Genomic DNA, 19,389 nt, shown 5'->3' on the forward strand with positions numbered 1-19,389 from the left:
CCCAGTACGTCACTTACTACAGATTCAAGATGGAATCTCTACGATCAGTAATTGCAGGTCTAGAGCCACAGGAGTTTATGATTGCGCTGGATCTCCAGGATGCGTACTTACACATTCTGATTTGTAAGGTTTTTGCGGTTTGCAATACGACAGAACCATTATCAGTTTCAGGCTCTACCGTTTGGCCTCTCGTCAGCACCTCGGGTATTCACCAAGGTGATGTCTGTGTTGATAGCTCATCTCAGATCTCTAGGAGTGATAATAGTTCCATACTTGGACGATCTGCTCATCAAAGCTCCGTCTCAACAAATACTCCTTCAACAGGCATTGCTGACATACAATGTTCTGGTTCACCACGGTTGGATTGTCAACTTCAAGAAATCACATCTAGTTCCGTCCCAACTACTTCAAATCCTAGGTATGATTCTCGATACGGTAGACTAAAGGATTTACCTACCCGAACAGAAAGTACGGGTCATTCGTCATCTGGTACAATTAGTGCTCAAGCCACGCACAGTCTCGGTTCATTTGTGCATTCGCCTCTTAGGCACAATGGTGGCGGCTTTCGAAGCACTTCAGTTCGGGAGATTTCACTCACGTCCTTTTCAACTGGATGTGCTCGCACAGTGGTCGGGCTCACACTTACAGATTCACCACAGGGTAAGGTTGTCTCCAAGGACCAGAGTGTCTCTACTCTGGTGGCTCAGGGTACAGAATCTAACCGCAGGGAAACAGTGCGACACCTGGAATTGGATAATTCTCACGGCAGACGCAAGTCTCAGAGGTTGGGGAGCTGTAGTTCAGAATCTTCAGCTCCAGGGTCTCTGGGTGGATCACGAAAGATTGCTTTCCATAAATGTCCTGGAACTCCGGGCAATTTACAATGCATTGCGACAGGCAGTGCACATCCTGCAGGCGGTTCAGGTGCAATCAGACAATGCGACAGCGGTCGCATACATCAACAAACAAGGCGGAACGAGAAGCCGCATGGCAATGCGGGAAGTAGCTCGAATCCTCAATTGGGCAGAATACCACCAGGTCATATTGTCGGCAGTGTTCATTCCGGGAGTGGACAACTGGGAGGCGGATTATCTCAGTCGTCGGGATTTTCATCCAGGAGAATGGGCATTAAATCCAGAAGTATTTCTCATGCTGGTCCAGAGGTGGGGTTACCCGCAGGTGGACTTGATGGCATCTCGCCACAATCATCAAATGCCCCAGTATGTATCCAGAACAAGAGATCCAGAGGCAGTGGCGGTGGATGCTCTCACAGTCCGGTGGCCATACAGTCTAGTGTATCTGTTTCCACCGTTTCCGCTGCTCCCGCTATTGCTAAAACGGATCAAAAGAGAGTACGTCACAGTCATACTAGTGGCGCCTCATTGGCCACGGAGAGCTTGGTTCTCGAATCTTCGCGGATTACTCGCAGACGATCCTTGGCCGCTCCCACTACGTCCGGACCTGTTACAACAGGGTCCGTTTCTTTACCCCTATTTAGCGCGGCTGCGTTTGACGGGGTGGCTGTTGAGACCGCCCTCTTAAGAAGAGAGGGCATTCCAGATTCAGTCATTCCAACCATGTTACGAGCTAGAAAGCCAGTTACGGCAGCTCATTATTACAGAATTTGGCATGCCTATATAGGTTGGTGTGAAGCTCGCAAATTTCCGACATCTTCTTTCAAGTTATCCCGTCTTTTGTTATTTCTACAGATGGGGTTAGATGGAGGTCTACGTCTATCCACACTAAAAGTGCAGATATCTGCTTTGTCAATCTACTTTCAAAGACAATTGGCTCTTTTGCCATCAGTACACACCTTTATGCAGGGTGTCCTCAGAGTACAGCCTCCATTCATTCCACCTACAGCGCCATGGGACTTGAATCTGGTTTTAGATTTCTTACAGTCTTTTCATTTTGAACCCTTACAACAAGTGGATATTAAATTTCTCACTTGTAAAACAATTTTTCTTCTAGCCTTGGCTTCGGCAAGGCAGGTTTCAGATTTGGGTGCCTTGTCATGCAAGCCACCATATTTGGTGTTTCATGATGACAGAGCGGAACTTCGGACAAATCCCGCTTTCTTACCAAAGGTAGTGTCATCTTTTCACATCACCAACCAATAGTAGTTCCTGTGTTATCAGGACATTCTGAAACTCTGGATGTGGTACGCGCTTTACGCGTTTGTGTCTCGAACGTCTACAGTTCGTAAGACGGATACGTTATTTGTTCTCTATGATGCTGCCAAGAGGGGTTGGCCAGCCTCTAAGCAGACCTTATCCAGATGGATAAAACTGACCATACGTCAGACTTATCTTCAGGCTAGGTTACAGCCGCCTACTTCGGTAACAGCTCATTCCACACGTTCTGTGGGAACTTCATGGGCAGCTGGTCGGGGAGCTTCTACGACACAGCTTTGCCGGGCGGCTACATGGTCGTCAGTGCACACGTTTGTGCGCTTTTATAAGTTTGATACTTTTGCGGCATCAGCATCTAGCTTTGGCCGTTTAGTGTTACAGGTGCCAAATAGCTCTCCCGCCCACGGGGGAAACTTTGGTACGTCCCAAGAGTACTCCAGTGACCCCTAGTGGATGAAAAAGAAAATAGGATTTTGGTACTTACCAGATAAATCCTTTTCTTTGAATCCATAGGGGGCACTGGACGCCCACCCAGAGCAGTTGTTACCTGGTTGTTGTAAGTGCAGGGAATATTATGGTAACACACTCTTACCGACTGTTTCAAATTAGAAATTTTGTCGGGTTGGTGTCAACTGTTAGTTGTCATTTTTTGTTTGTGTCAACTTTATTGTTGTCCATTTTTTTTGTTATATGTATGTCTCCATTGTCAACCTCTATAGCTCCAGTTCGGCTCAGTAAACAAACACTGAGGTACTCTGGGATATGGAGGGGAGATATAGTCAAAGTTTAACTGTTCAGTGCCTAGTTCCAGTGGAACCGTCCATATCCCAAGAGTACTCCAGTGCCCCCGATGGATTCAAAGAAAAGGATTTATCTGGTAAGTACCAAAATCCTATTTTCTCTTACGTCCTAGAGGATATTTGGGTCCACATTAGTACCATGGGGTATAGACTGGTCCACCAGGAGCCATTGGCACTTTAAGAGTTTGAGAGTGTGGGCTGGCTTCTGCCTCTATGCCCCTCCTACCAGACTCAGTTTAGAAAATGTTTCCGGAGGAGCCGGCCACAGCTAGGGGAGCTCCATAGGAGTTACTTTATTTTTTTTATTTTAAGAGTTTAGGCACAGGGAGGCTGCTGGCAACAGCCTCCCTGCTTAGTGGATCTAAGGGGGGAGTAGTGTCCGCCCTAAGGGGTCTGAGCCACTATCTCCGCTGACAGGACACTGAGCTCCTGAGGGGACAGATTGATCGCCGCCACAGGGGATCGCTCACCCCAGCAGCATGCCGCCAACCCCCTTACAGAGCCAGAAGACTTCAGTGGAGAGTGAGTCACTGGCCCCCTGGCAAGCGGGGAGCCGGTGTGAAGATGGCGGCAACAGGGTAGGGAGCGCAGTACTGACTGCGCTCCGGGGCTCAGCGGTACATGGTGCGGCGCTGTGAGGGGCGCCCTGAGCCAGCGCCTACACCCTAAACTGGTCACACAGCCTGTCGGGAACCCCGGATCACCGCCAGCAATATACCTGAGGCCAGTATAAATTCAAACAAGAGCGGGAGCCAGCGCCAGAAAAAGGGGGTGGGGCTTCTCCTCGGAGCAGACCCAGCAGCGTTCAGCGCCATCTTTCCTGCAAGCAGAGCCTCTGACGGGAGAGCTGTCCCCCCCACTTCAACTCCAGCTATCTGTACGGTACCAGGGGGTTGTAGAAGGGCGGGGAGTCGGTGTAATAGACTGTGTAACCTATTAAGGTACACAGTTGGTGCTGGTAAAGGGTGTTCTTTATCTTTGCTGTGTGTGGGTTGGCTCCAAACTCTGTGTCTCTCTTGGCATTCTTAAGGGTATATGCAATTGCGGTCTAATTCCGGCGTGAATTCGAAAGTTTACGGATTCGACACTATTTGACAGGCGAAACCCTCCACCCGGGACCAGAATTCAACATATTCAATTAATAACGGAATTCGACAGTCCCCCTGTCAAAAAACGGACCAATTGACGAATAGTGGGCGGCCTGGATTCGACTTCATGGACAGCACAAAAGTGTTGAATAAATCCTGAAAAAAATTGCATGGGGTCCCCCCTCCTAAGCATAACCAGCCTCAGGCTCTTTGAGCCGGTCCTGGTTGTAAAAATACGGGGGGGGGGAATTGACAGGGGTTCCCCCATATTTTGACAACCAGCACCGGGCTCTGGTCCTGGTGCAAAAAATACGGGGGACAAAAGACATAGGAGTCCTCCGTATTTTTAACACTAGCACCGGGCTCCACTAGTCAGAGAGATAATGCCACAGCCGGGGGTCACTTTTATATAGGTCCCTGCGGCCCTGGCATTAAATCACCAACTAGTCACCCCTGGCTGGTGTACCCTGGAGTAGTGGCGACCCCTTAAATCAAGGGGTCCTCCCCCTCCAGCCACCCAAGGACCAGGGGTGAAGCCCGAGGCTGTTTCCACCCCCCACCCCCATCCAAGGGTGGCAGATGGGGGGCTGATGGCCTTTTGTGTCAAAAAAAGAATATTGTTTTTTTGTAGCAAAACTACAAGTCCCAGCAAGCCTCCCCCACAAGCTAGTATTTGGAGAACCACAGGTACCAGCATGCGGGGAAATGTGTTTTAGTTCACTCTGTATTTGGCTCACCTTGACAAAGGGGCTTGCGTGCCCCGAAACGTTGGAACACTTAGCCTTTATCATGGATTAAATAGCACCAGCACTTTACATGTTTCCGGCTGTGTCAGTCTCTGAGTGCCGCTGTTTGCATTACAGTACCCGTTTGCATGAATCCTTCCAGAAGGCACCCGAGCAATCTGCCTATATTCAGGAGAAGGCTGATCCGATACCAGTTGCTATATATATATATATATATATATATATATATATATATATAAAATCCAATGCACAAGGCGGCACTCACTGGTCTTGATCAGTAAGAATAAACGACTACCAGAGTCAGCTCCGTTCGTATATATATATATTTTTTCTCCTATATAATAAAAGGCGTTGTTGTTGCCTCCTGGTGGAATTGTAAGATCACTGAATTTTGGCACAGTTATATTTCTCAAAAGCCATGGTTGCTGATGTGTCTTCTTGTGTAATATATGCCTCTGCAGTTATTCTTAAGAAATCTATTAATAGACCAGGCTTCCTGTCTTTACTTTGGTGACGTAACAATGCAATAAGAAAGGTAAATATTGCTGCAGGGTGATAGATCCTGGCATTGTGCCTGCTCCAGTCCACGTGTGAATAATATGCCCTCAACAAAGACTACAATTTAGCAGCACTCATTTAGGCCTTCACTCGGCATATGATGGAGAGAGAGAACTGGTGGCCAGTGAGTGCAGCAGAGATTACTTTCTGTGGCCAGTGATGGTCATCACTTCCCCTCATATCTCTTCCTCCTGAACAGAGTTCTTATCTGCAGTCTTTGTTCTGGTTTTCAGCCAGGAAACTGTGTCAGCCACAGAATTTGTGTGGATGTGTTGCCATTCTGCTCAAGAGCGGCTGTAGCAGAAACGTATCTGAGCGCTGGCTCTCTCTCTGTGCAGCTGTCGAGCATCCCTGAGGCCATTTCCTCCCAACAGCTGTTCCGCATTCCTGTGAGAACATACCCCAGTTCTGTTTCTTCATGTTGTTAATAGATCCAACACAATCCACTAGACAGAACAAATACTGCTTTGGTAATATTGTATACTATGTAATAGTTTCATGTTGTGTTTTTTTCTTATGTTGGCATGCCAGAGGATGTTATTGGAGGTACAGACCATTGTGTGTATGTGTAGATACATTTACTTAAACAGCACATGCTCATTCCATTGTGCTTTACAATTGGGAACAAAGCAGTAATAGAATAGTAATGTTAAAGACAAAGAGGTAAGAGGGATCTGCTTACAATTTATAGGTCATGGCAGGTACATACCCCTCCATTAGATATTTTATTAGAATTTTATGTGCAGAAGAAAAGTTTTGTATGACTCTTAAAGCAATGGTGGTGCCCCCATATCTGATAGAAAACAGGTCCTACTTAAGAGTTTGGTTGTTTGTTCTCTAGAAGGATCAAAATGGAAAAAAAAGAATCTTCCAGCTGATTCAGAATATGCACCCTCTCTGTTCATTAAATGAAGAGGTCGACCATAGACCATATTAAACTGTACAAGCCATAAACATATGTAATAAGGGGTGGTCTTCTGGTTGCCGAATGTCAGGATCCCGGCGCACAGTATACCGGCGCTGCAATCCCGACACCCGGCATACTGACACATATTCTCCCTCGTGGGGGGCCACGACCCCCCTGGAGGGAGAATAAATAGCGTAGCGCACCACTGTGCCCGCAAGGGGCTCATTTGCGCTTACCACGCTGTCAATATGCCGGCGGTCGGGCTCCTGGCGCCGGTATGCTGGTCGCTGGGAGCCCGCCGCCGGCATACCATACTACACCCGTAATAAGGGATTCTTGGCCTTTAGCTGTGGGATGTCCGTTCAAGTGATAGTAACATACTGTATATTCTCATTGTATTGAAATATGAGCTGGACAAACAAATCAAACATTGAATTTTCAGCCTCCTGACCCAGTGGCAAGAAAATCAGAGTTATAGATTTCTACTTTACATTTACATTTAATTCTTCTTTCCAGGGATTCAGAAACATAATAACTCAGGGTATAGTCTCTGTGCTTTCTGGAGGCTGACGCAAATCTGAGAGATTATTATTACCTGTATATGTATATTGTGTCATTTTTATAAATATTCTGCTATCTGTAGCAACCTGTCAGATTGCTAGTCCAGCACCAGTCACAGTACTACCTTGTTTCCTTATATTTTCTGTCTGCACAGAATATCTGGTTAGAGGGACAAATGTACATAACTGCCACTCATGCTTTTGTTGTCTTAAAGCAAATTATGTAAGAGGAGACACTGCCTTATGCATGATTTGGGCTCCAGGCTATTCTTCAGGCCTTCTGATATACACAGAATTATACATATGTGTCTTCTCTTTATTCCTTTACAGTGACTTACATTGTATCCGACTGGTAGGTGGACAGTCCATGGGCGGTATTCAAATGATATATCATGCCAAGTCTTCATTCTAAAGTGATCCCTGCTAATGTGCATATTGTGCCCTAGTAATCAGATTTAGCTGCGTAAAGGGTTGGGGCACCTAGCTGAAATGATGATACCACACCTGTCAGCAGAAACAGAACGGGTGTGGAAGACGGCGGAAAGAAATGAATACCGCCCTATATGTCAATTGGTCGACATGGACAAGGTCGACAGTAAAATGGTTGACGCTGGACAGGTCGACACATAAAATGGTTGACATGGCCGTGTTACATTTCTTTTTGTTGATTTTTACTTTTTTCATACTTTTTCATCTACATGTACTACTATTGGGACTAGTAACCTGTGCTGAACGCAGCGGTAGCTAAGCGAGGCACCTTGCTTGCAGCATGGGGAAAAGAGTCATGCAAGGGGACGTAGTGCACTTATTGGGGTCCCTGGTCATGTTATGCAAAAAATGACACCAAAATTGTTAAATATGTCGACCATTTCACTGTGTCAACCTTTTTACCATGTTCACCAATAGTGGTCAACCTATTCACTGTCGGCCCAGTCATTCATAACTGCCTTATATACGATTATGGGATTGGTTACGCCAGCACATGCTGCCCTGAGCTGTGTAAGTAGCCTTGAACTAGATCTATTCTATACACTCTGTAGTTTTTAAAATGTGTGACTCTCTTGAAGCTTCCATCCCCAATCAGTCTTCATGGGGTGGGTTATTGCCATAGGTGAAGAGTGGTTAGATTCAGGGAGAAGTGTCTAGTGCCTAGCCATCTCAGTAAGCCCTCCATAACTTACAGAATTTAAAAATGTATACTGGGAGGTAGCAGCGTCTACAGATGAGGTGAGTTTGGTTAAGAAACTGGGCGCATGGCCTTTGGAGATCCTAATTGCCCCCTTGCTTTCCTTGTCTGTATCGTTACCCAATATCTAAATGTAAATGGTTCTCTTTCTGCCTCCCCCGTAATTATATTAACCTGTCAACCCTCCCTCCCCCAGGGCACTGAATGAATCTCAGGTCACTGCAATGGGTATAAAGATGCTCCCTGGATATAAGGATCCGTATCATGGGCGTCCTTTGACACGTGGGGAAATGGGATGTTTTCTTAGCCACTACAACATCTGGAAGGAGGTAAGTTTGGGGTAACTTATTGAAAACCTTTTTTGTTTTTTAGGGTTTTTAATGGGGTTGTCCACAATTCAGTTTTCTCTATCGTCCTAGTGGATGCTGGGGTTCCTGAAAGGACCATGGGGAATAGCGGCTCCGCAGGAGACAGGGCACAAAAAGTAAAGCTTTAGGATCAGGTGGTGTGCACTGGCTCCTCCCCCTATGACCCTCCTCCAAGCCAGTTAGATTTTTGTGCCCGGCCGAGAAGGGTGCAATCTAGGTGGCTCTCATAAAGAGCTGCTTAGAGAAAGTTTAGCTTAGGTTTTTTATTTTACAGTGAGTCCTGCTGGCAACAGGATCACTGCAACGAGGGACTTAGGGGAGAAGAAGTGAACTCACCTGCGTGCAGGATGGATTGGCTTCTTGGCTACTGGACATCAGCTCCAGAGGGACGATCACAGGTACAGCCTGGATGGTCACCGGAGCCTTGCCGCCGGCCCCCTTGCAGATGCTGAAGTAAGAAGAGGTCCAGAATCGGCGGCAGAAGACTCCTCAGTCTTCTTAAGGTAGCGCACAGCACTGCAGCTGTGCGCCATTTTCCTCTCAGCACACTTCACACGGCAGTCACTGAGGGTGCAGGGCGCTGGGAGGGGGGCGCCCTGGGAGGCAAATGAATACCTAATTTGGCTAAAAATACCTCACATATAGCCTCCGGAGGCTATATGGAGATATTTAACCCCTGCCAGAATCCGTTAAGAGCGGGAGACGAGGCCGCCGAAAAAGGGGCGGGGCCTATCTCCTCAGCACACAGCGCCATTTTCCCTCACAGAAAGGCTGGAGGGAAGGCTCCCAGGCTCTCCCCTGCACTGCACTACAGAAACAGGGTTAAAACAGAGAGGGGGGGCACTAATTTGGCGATATACTTATATATAAAAAGATGCTATAAGGGAAAACACTTATATAAGGTTGTCCCTATATAATTATAGCGTTTTTGGTGTGTGCTGGCAAACTCTCCCTCTGTCTCTCCAAAGGGCTAGTGGGTCCTGTCCTCTATCAGAGCATTCCCTGTGTGTGTGCTGTGTGTCGGTACGTGTGTGTCGACAGGTAGGAGGACGATGTTGGTGAGGAGGCGGAGCAATTGCCTGTAATGGTGATGTCACTCTCTAGGGAGTCGACACCGGAATGGATGGCTTATTTAGGAAATTACGTGATAATGTCAACACGCTGCAAGGTCGGTTGACGACATGAGACGGCCGACAAACAATTAGTAAGGTCCAGACGTCTCAAAAACACCGTCAGGGGTTTTAAAACGCCCGTTTACTTTAGTCGGTCGACACAGACACAGACAGGGACACTGAATCCAGTGTCGACGGTGAATAAACAAACGTATTCCTTATTAGGGCCACACGTTAAAGGCAATGAAGGAGGTGTTACGTATTTCTGATACTACAAGTACCACAAAAGAGGGTATTATGTGGGATGTGAAAAAACTACCATAGTTTTTCCTGAATCAGATAAATTAAATAAAGTGTGTGATGATGCGTGGGTTCCCCCCGATAGAAAATTATGGGCGGTATACCCTTTCCCGCCAGAAGTTAGGGCGCGTTGGGAAACACCTCTTAAGGTGGATAAGGCGCTCACACGCTTATCAAAACAAGTGGCGGTACCGTCTATAGATAGGGCCGTCCTCAAGGACCAGCTGACAAGGCTGGAAAATATAATAAAAAGTATATACACACATACTGGTGTTATACTGCGGCCAGCGATCGCCTCAGCCTGGATGTGCAGAGCTAGGGTGGCTTGGTCGGATTCCCTGACTAAAAATATTGATACCCTTGACAGGGACAGTATTTTATTGACTATAGAGCATTTAAAGGATGCATTTCTATATATGCGAGATGCACAGAGGGATATTTGCACTCTGGCATCATGAATAAACGCGATGTCCATAACTGCCAGAAGATGTTATGGACACGACAGTGGTCAGGTGATGCAGATTCCAAACGGCACAGTATGGCCGTATAAAGGAAGAGGAGTTATTTGGGGTCGGTCCATCGGACCTGGTGGTCACGGCAACTGCTGGAAAATCCACCGTTTTTTACCCTAAGTCACATCTCTGCAGAAAAAGACACCGTCTTTTCAGCCTCAGTCCTCTCGTCCCTATAAGATCATATCTGCCCAGGGATAGAGGAAAGGGAAGAAGACTGCAGCAGGCAGCCCATTCCCAGGAACAGAAGCGCTCCACCGCGTCTGACAAGTTCTCAGCATGGCGCTGAGACCGTACAGGAACCCTGGATCCTACAAGTAGTATCCCGGGGGTACAGATGGGAATGTCGAGACGTTTCCCCTTCACAGGCTCCTGAAGTCTGCTTTACCAAGGTCTCCCTCCGACAAGGAGGTAGTATGGAAAAAAATTCACAAGCTGTATTCCCAGCAGGTGATAATTAAATTACCCCTCCTACTGCAGAAAAGGGGTATTATTCCACACTATATTGTGGTACTGAAGCCAGAAGGCTAGGTGAGACTTATTCTAAAAATATTTTTTTGAACACTTACAAAGGTTCAAATTAAGATGAAGTCACTCAGAGCAGTGATAACGAACCAGGAAGAAGGGGACTATATAGTGTCCCGGGACATCAGGGATGCTTACCTCTATGTCTCAAATTTGCCCTTCTCACTAAGGGTACCTCAGGTTCGTGGTGCAGAACTGTCACTATCAGTTTCAGACGCTGCCGTTTGGATTGTCCACGGCACCCCGGGGTCTTTACCAAGGTAATGGCCGAATTGATGATTCTTCTTCGAAGAAAAGGCGTCTTAATTATCCCTTACTTGGACGATCTCCTGATAGGGGCATAGTCCAGGGAACAGTTGGAGGTCGGAGTAGCACTATCTCGGATACTGCTACAATCAGCACGGGTGGATTCTAAATATTCCAAAATCGCAGCTGATCCCGACGACACGTCTGCTGTGCCTAGGGATGATTCTGGACACAGTCCAGAAAAAGGTGTTTCTCCCGGAAGAGAAAGCCAGGGAGTTATCCAAGCAAGTCAGGAACCTCCTAAAAATAGTGCATCATTGCACAAGGGTCCTGGTAAAAATGGTGGCTTCCTACGAAGCAATTCCATTCGGCAGATTTCACGTAAGAACTTTTCAGTGGGATCTGCTGGACAAATGGTCCGGATCGCATCTTCAGATGCATCAGCGGATAACCCAATATCCAAGGACAAGGGTGTCTCTCCTGTGGTGGTTATAGAGTGCTCATCTTCTAGAGGGCCGCAGATTCGGCATTCAGGATTGGATGCTGGTGACCACGGAGCCCAGCCCGAGAGGCTGGGGAGCAGTCACACAAGGGAAAAATTTCCAGGGAGTGTGATCAAGTATGGAGACTTTTCTCCACATAAATATACTGGAGCTAAGGGTAAATTTATAATGCTCTAAGCTTAGCAAGACCTCTGCTTCAAGGTCAGCCGGTATTGATCCAGTGGGAAAAACATCACGGCAGTCGCCCACGTAAACAGACAGGGCGACACAAGAAGCAGGAGGGCAATCGCAGAAACTGCAAGGACTTTTCGCTGGGCGGAAAATCATGTGATAACACTGTCAGCAGTGTTTCATCCCGGGAATGGAAACTGGGAAGCAGACTTCCTCAGCACGACCTCCACCCGGGAGAGTGGAAACTTCATTGAGAAGTTTTTTCCACATGATTGTAAACCGTTGGGAAATACCAAAGGTGGACATGATGGCGTCCCGTCTGAACAAAAAACGGGACAGGTATTGCGCCAGGTCAAGAGACCCTCAGGCAATAGATGTGGACGTTCTGGTAACACCGTGGGTGTACCAGTCGGTGTATGTGTTCCCTCCTCTGCTTCTCATACCTAAGGTGCTGAGAATTATAAGACGTAGAGGAGTAAGAACTATACTCATGGCTCCGGATTGGCCAAGAAGGACTTGGTACCCGGAACTTCAAGAGATGCTTACAGAGGTCTTATGGCCTCTGCCGCTAAGAAGGGACTTGCTTCAGCAAGTACCATGTCTGTTCCAAGACTTACCGCAGCTGCGTTTGTCGGCATGGCGATGGAAAGCCGGATCCTAAGGGAAAAAGGCATTCCGGAAGAGGTCATTCCTACCCTGGTCAAAGCCAGAAAGGAGGTGACCGCACAACATTATCACCACGTGTGGCGAAAATATGTTGCGTGGTGTGAGGCCAGGAAGGCCCCACAAAGAAATTTCAACTCGGTCGTTTCCTGCATTTCCTGCAAACAGGAGTGTCTATGGGCCTCAAATTGGGGTCCATTAAGGTTCAAATTCGGCCCTGTAAATTTTCTTCCAGAAAGAATTGGCTTCAGTTCCTGAAGTCAAGAAGTTTGTCAAGGGAGTATTGCATATACAAACCCCTTTTTGTGCCTCCAGTGGCACTGTGGGATCTCAACGTAGTTCTGGGATTCCTCAAATCACATTGGTTTAAAACCAGTCAAATATGTGGATTTGAAGCATCTCACATAAAAAGTGACCATGCTCTTGGCCCTGGCCTGGACCAGGCGAGTGTCAAATTGGTGGTTTTTTCTCAAAAAAGCCCATATCTGTTTGTCCATTCGGACAGGGCAGAGCTGCGGACTCGTCCCCAGTTCTCTCCCTAAGGTGGTGTCAGTGTTTCACCTGAACCAGCTTATTGTGGTGCCTTGCACCTACTAGGGACTTGGAGGACTCCAAGTTGCTAGAAGTTGTCAGGGTCCTGAAAATATGTTCCAGGACAGCTGGAGTCAGAAAATCTGACTCGCTGTTTATACTGTATGCACCCAACAAGTTGGGTGCGCCTGCTTCTAAGCAGTCGATGGCTCGTTGGATTTGTAACACAATTCAACTTGCACATTCTGAGGCAGGCCTGCCACAGTCTAAATCTGTTAAGGCCCATTCCACAAGGAAGGTGGGCTCATCTTGGGCGGCTGCCCGAGAGGTCTCGGCATTACAACTCTGCCGAGCAGCTACGTGGTCAGGGGAGAACACGTTTGTAAAATTCTACAAATTTGATACCCTGGCAAAAGAGGACCTGGAGTTCTCTCATTCGGTGCTGCAGAGTCATCCGCACTCTCCCGCCCGTTTGGGAGCTTTGGTATAATCCCCATGGTCCTTTCAGGAACCCCAGCATCCACTAGGACGATAGAGAAAATAAGAATTTACTTACCGATAATTCTATTTCTCGGAGTCCGTAGTGGATGCTGGGCGCCCATCCCAAGTGCGGATTATCTGCAATACTTGTACATAGTTACAAAAATCGGGTTATTATTGTTGTGAGCCATCTTTTCAGAGGCTCCGCTGTTATCATACTGTTAACTGGGTTTAGATCACAAGTTGTACGGTGTGATTGGTGTGGCTGGTATGAGTCTTACCCGGGATTCAAAATTCCTCCCTTATTGTGTACGCTCGTCCGGGCACAGTACCTAACTGGCTTGGAGGAGGGTCATAGGGGGAGGAGCCAGTGCACACCACCTGATCCTAAAGCTTTACTTTTTGTGCCCTGTCTCCTGCGGAGCCGCTATTCCCCATGGTCCTTTCAGGAACCCCAGCATCCACTACGGACTCCGAGAAATAGAATTATCGGTAAGTAAATTCTTATTATTTTTTTTTATTTTTTTAATGTCCTTATTTTTGTAATTTATTTTACGAAATACAGTTTCTAAGATGATTTCTGTTTGGTCCTATAGATCTCGGAACGCTTGCTTGGTGTCTCGGCTGTGTTTGAAGATGACCTGAGGTTTGAAATATTTTTTAAGAGGCGACTAGAAAACCTTTTGCAGGATGTGGAGAAAGCGCGGCTGGACTGGGACCTCATGTGAGATTGATAGTGGGATGATGGATGGGGGGAACAAAGGAGAACCGTGAAGTTTATGTATAGTATGGTGGACTTTATAGTCCACCAAAATAGTCTTTATAGTGGCACCCTTCTCCCAAAAAATGGTGTTGGGGGGATCTTTGATTATAGAAGTAAAATATTCTAGAGATATTGTGCTGGGTAAAATGTGCATTATGTAAATTTTTAACATGTTTCAAAAAACATCCTTTGTTTATAGCAATATGACTACATCCAGCTGTGAATGTGGGGACTTGGCTCTACTGCTGTCTCTACAGTTCCTGTTTTTACATGGGGACTTTGTCTAACATATTTTCATCCTCTGCTAACCTTTTTCTTGCTTGTCCTTTCCTGAAACCACCCTCAGTTTTATTCCTTAGATGGACTCCTCAAAAGCTGACTTTCATGTAGTTAAAGCAAGGTTCATGATGCATGTCTGGCCAGCACTAAGGTGACCACACAGGGGTGGAATTATTTAAATTCGGAAGAGATCTTTGTCAAATAGTATTGATGGCTTTCTCTGTTCTCTCTCGCAGTTACCTGGGCAGAAAGCGGATGCAAGTGGATGAACCTGAAGAGTCTGTACCTGGGGTCCGTAACTTGGTTGTGTCAGACTACTCCTATTGGACACTTGGGTACCTTATCTCCTTGCAGGGGGCAAAGAAGCTTCTGAATGCCAACCCTCTGACCAAGATGCTTCCTGTGGATGAGTTTCTGCCAGTCATGTATGACAAGCATCCCATGTGAGTACGACAGTAACCATTGTGTGACCCAGAGTAAGGTGTATCAAACCTTGGAAAGAGAGAAAGTGGAGTGAGATAAATTACCAATTAATTTGTGCCTGTCATTTTTCAAACACAGCCTGTAAAATTACAGAAGCTATTGGTTAGTACTTTAACTCTTGATACATCTCCCCCTGAGTCATAAGAGGGCCAGCATATGAGTTGCACCTAAGGCAGTGGTTCCCAAACTTGGGCACTGTGGAGAACTTGCAAGGATGCCATGGGTTGGTCTTCAGGACCAAATCAAATTTTCTGCAGCGGGGTACACTGGTATTCCACAGGGAATAACATCGGGGTGTAGAGTTGGATCTTGATCCGAGGCACCAACAGGCTAAAGCTTTGACTGTTCCCAGGATGCACTGCATCGCCGCCTCTATATCCCCGCCTCCAGGCACTGGAGCTCAGTTTGTAAGTTGGTGACTGCAGTGCAGGTAGCTAACAGAGAGGGCTGCGCTAGGCAGCCCTGAAAAGAGCTTTTCTGAAGAAAGAAGACTTGCGCCCTGGTTGCCGATGCTTCTGATGGGGAATCTACAACACAAGTTGATGTTCTTGACCTCTTGGAGGCTATCAAACTGATTCTTCAGATCGATGATGAAACTGACCCTCCAGATACGTCTAAGAAACCTGATAAATTCAAATGTCAGAAGGTTACTAAATTAGTCTTGCCACATTCTGACCATCTAGTTGACATGTACGTCAGGAATCCTGAGAGTCGCCAGGAAAGAAATTCTCCCTGTCTAAAAAGATGCTAGCTCGTTATCCCCTCGCTGCAGAGTTAAGTAAAAATTGGGCTGCAGCTTCTTGGGCTGCAAAAGCTATTGAAGCCTGGGTTCAAGAAGTTGAGGCGGAGCTACCTCCTGAATTTTTCTGATAATGCCAGACAATGTCTTTCATATAGTGCCACAGCCTCTCATTACATTCAGGAGGTGGCTTCTGATGCCAGTGTACTGGCGGCCAAAGCGTCTACTACGTCCATTTTGGCTCGCCGGATTCTGTGGTTGCGGTCCTGGTCTGTGGAACTGGACTCTAAAAAGACCTTGGAGGCGATCCCTTTTAAGGGAAACATCCTTTTTGGGGAAGATTTGAATAAGATTGTTGCTGACTTAGTGTCTGCTAAAACTGCATGTCTGACTAGTACTAATCCTTTGGCTCAGAAGGCTAAAAGTACCACCTTTCGTTCCTTTCGACCTCCAAGTAAGGCAAAGGGTCAGGCGTATCCGAAACAGGCACGCACTTCCAAAACCTCTAAGCCCAAACCTAAACGTTCCTGGTCTGCCCGTCAGCCTGCTTCTAAATCAAACAAGCCTGCTGCATGACGGGGCGGACCTCCCCCCTGGGGGATCCCAGGGTGGGAGGCCGACTTCTGCGGTTCGCCCAGGTATGGTTACAGACCACTTCAGATGCCTGGGTGAGGGAAGTCGTCACTCAAGGATACACCATCTCTTCAAGAAACGTCCCCCTCGCCAGTTTGCTCGACAAATATCCCTTCGGATCCGTTGAAAGCAAGAACTCTACATTTGGTGGTACAATCCCTCCTGGATACAGGAGTGACCGTACCGGTGCCTCTATCTCAGAGAGGCAGGGGGTACTATTCAACGCTGTTTCTAGTTCCGAAACCGAATGGGTCCTCCCGGCCCATTCTCAACCTAAAGTCTTTGAACAAATTTGTGAAGGTATCCAAATTCCGTATGGAAACTCTTCGCTCTATTGTTCTGGCTTTGGAGCCCAAGGACTTTATGATATCTCTGGACATACAGGATGCTTACCTACATATACCTATTGCCATGTCGCATCAGCAATATCTGCGGTTTGCTATTGGCAACATCCATTATCAATTCCAAGCCTTGCCTTTTGGACTGACCACGGCTCCGCAAATCTTCACCAAGGTCATGGTGGTCATGACGGCTCTTCTCCACCGTCAGGGTATCGGGATCCTGCCGTATCTGGACGACTTGTTGATCCTAACGAACTCTCCAGAGATTCTCCTCAGTCATCTGGAACTGATGGTCCAATTTCTACAAGCCCACGTGTGGCTCAGCAGCTGGAAGAAATTCTCGCTGGTCCCTGCTCAGAGCATGGTGCACCTGGGGGCGTTATTGGACACATGCACACAACCAAACGTTGTTCTTGTCTCGGAGAAGGTCCTGAAACTTCAGGACATAAGATGCTTCCTCTCTCGCCCACGTGTGTCGATACACTCGTAGATGCAAGTACTAGGCCTCATGGTGTCGGCTTTCGACATGGTAGAGTACGCTCAATTTCATTCCCGCCCTCTACAGAGGTTAATCCTTTCCGAGTGGGACGGCCTGCCTCACCGGATCAGGATTCGCATAATCTTCTTGACTCCGGAGGTTCGCCTGTCACTGACCTGGTGGCTACATGACCAACAATTGAGCAGGGGTCATCCCTTCTGGATCTCCAACTGGGTTCTCCTAACGATGGATGCCAGTCTGTGGGGTTGGGGCGCGGTGTTGGAGCAACACTCTCTTCAGGGTCGGTGGACCAGGGAGGAATCTCTCCTCCTGATAAACATTCTGGAGTTACGGGCAGTGTTCAATGCTTTGAAACTGGCCTGCCTCTGGTACAGAACAGGCCTCTTTAAGTACAGTCGGACAACGCCACCATGGTGGCGTACATAAATCATCAAGGCGGCACTCGGAGCCACATGGCAATATTGGAAGTGTCAAAGATTCTTCTATGGACGGAACGCCATCTGCCAGCAATATCGGCAGTGTTCATTCCGGGGGTCTTCAACTGGGAAGCGGACTTCCTCAGTCGTCAGGATGTACACGCCGGAGAGTGGAATCTTCATCCGGAAGTCTTTCAACTCCTAGTGGACAAGTCGGGCCTACCAGATGTAGACCTGATGGTGTCTCGACACAATCACAAGGTTCCGGTCTTCGGAGCAAGGATAAGGGATCCTCAAACAGCGTTCGTGGACGCACTGGCAATTCCATGGAACTTTTAGCTGCCATCCGTGTTCCCTCCGGTGCCACTCCTGCCCAGGGTAATACGGAAGTTCAAGCAAGGAGGAGGAATACTACTTCTAATCACACTAGCGTGGTCCAGATGCCATTGGTTCTCAGACTTGCAGGGTCTCTCGATAGTGTCCTCTTCTACTTCCGCAACGCCCAGACCTCCTCGTTCAGGGCCCTTGTGTCTACCAGGAACTGGCCCGACTGGCTTTGACGGCGTGGCTCGTTCTGAGGGCTAAAGGATTTTCTAAGACTGTCATTCAAACTATATTGAAAGCCCGTAAACCGGCCTCGGCTCGGATTTATTATAGGGTTTGGAATTCTTACTTCACCTGGTGTGCGGCTAAGAATTATGATGCATATAAATTCAGTACTGTCAAACTTTTGGTTTTTCTGCAACAGGGCCTGGATTTAGGCCTTTCATCTGGCCTCCCTCAAGGTTCATATTTCAGCCCTATTGGTATGGTGTCGAGAAAAATTACGTCTCTGCCTGACGTTCATACTTTCACTCAGGGTGTTTTACGTATTCTACCTCCCTATGTCCCTCCTGTGGCTCCTTGGGATTTGTCGGTTGTTCTGTATGCCCTACAAGAGTCTGTTTGAACCTCTTCAGTCTGTGGACCTTAAATGATTTACCCTTAATGTCTTGTTTTTTGCTGGCTATTGCCTCTGCTAGAAGGGTTTCAGACTTGGGTGCCTTATCCTGTCTGTCACCCTTTCTGATTTTTCACCGTGACCTCGCGGTTCTTAGAACTCGCCATGGTTATCTACCTAGGGTGGTGTCGTCTTTCTACCTTAACCAAGAGATTGTGGTTCCGGCCTTTATCTCTCCTGGTTTGTCCTCCAAAGAGCGGTCTTTGGATGTGGTATGGGCTCTTTGTGTCTGTGTGAAGAGAACTGCCTCTCTTAGGAGATCTGATTCTCTCTTTGTCCTTTTTGATTTTCATAACCGTGGCTGGCCTGCGAATAAGCAGATCTTGGCCAGATGGATTAGAATGGTGATTGCACAAGCTTATGTGCAGGCTGGACTTCCAGCTCCTGTTACTATCAAGGCCAGTTTTACTCGGTCTGTTGGACCTTCTTGGGCGGCCTGCTGTGGCGCTTCCCTAGAACAATTGTGCAAGGCGGCTACGTGGTCCTCAGTGAACACGTTCATTAGGTTTTATGCCTTTGATACTTCCGCCTCCCAGGATGCTTCCTTTGGACGCCAGGGTTTTGTGCCCGCTACAGTGCGTCCCCTCCCATGAGGAACTGCTTTAGGACATCCTCAATGTTATTCTCCGTGGAATACCAGTATACCCCGCTGCAGAAAAGGAGATTTATGGTAAATCTTTCTTTACACTGGATTCCACAGAGCGCCCACCCTGACGCACTTAGCTTCTTTGGGTTTGTATGGCATTAGGCGCAGGTACCTTCTTCTGTCGTGAGAATGTGGTTATCTGTGGCTACTAACTACTGTTGTCTCTTTTACCTGCTACTGCATTGGACTGGTTAACAAAACT

At 47.4% G+C, this 19,389-nt stretch overlaps 1 protein-coding gene across 1 annotated transcript in view; it reads left to right on the forward strand.

Annotated features, from left to right (window-relative positions):
- COLGALT1 (collagen beta(1-O)galactosyltransferase 1) overlaps positions 1–19,389 on the forward strand; it is a 120,540-nt gene that overhangs the window by 98,330 nt on the left and 2,821 nt on the right. Inside the window, exons 9-11 of the mRNA XM_063931579.1 lie at positions 8,174–8,306; positions 13,985–14,112; positions 14,667–14,873. Of these exons, the coding sequence (XP_063787649.1) occupies positions 8,174–8,306; positions 13,985–14,112; positions 14,667–14,873 (468 nt within the window). The remainder of the gene's footprint in view (positions 1–8,173; positions 8,307–13,984; positions 14,113–14,666; positions 14,874–19,389) is intronic.

This window comes from Pseudophryne corroboree, chromosome 6, assembly GCF_028390025.1.
Source record: "Pseudophryne corroboree isolate aPseCor3 chromosome 6, aPseCor3.hap2, whole genome shotgun sequence".
NCBI classification, from domain to species: domain Eukaryota; kingdom Metazoa; phylum Chordata; class Amphibia; order Anura; family Myobatrachidae; genus Pseudophryne; species Pseudophryne corroboree.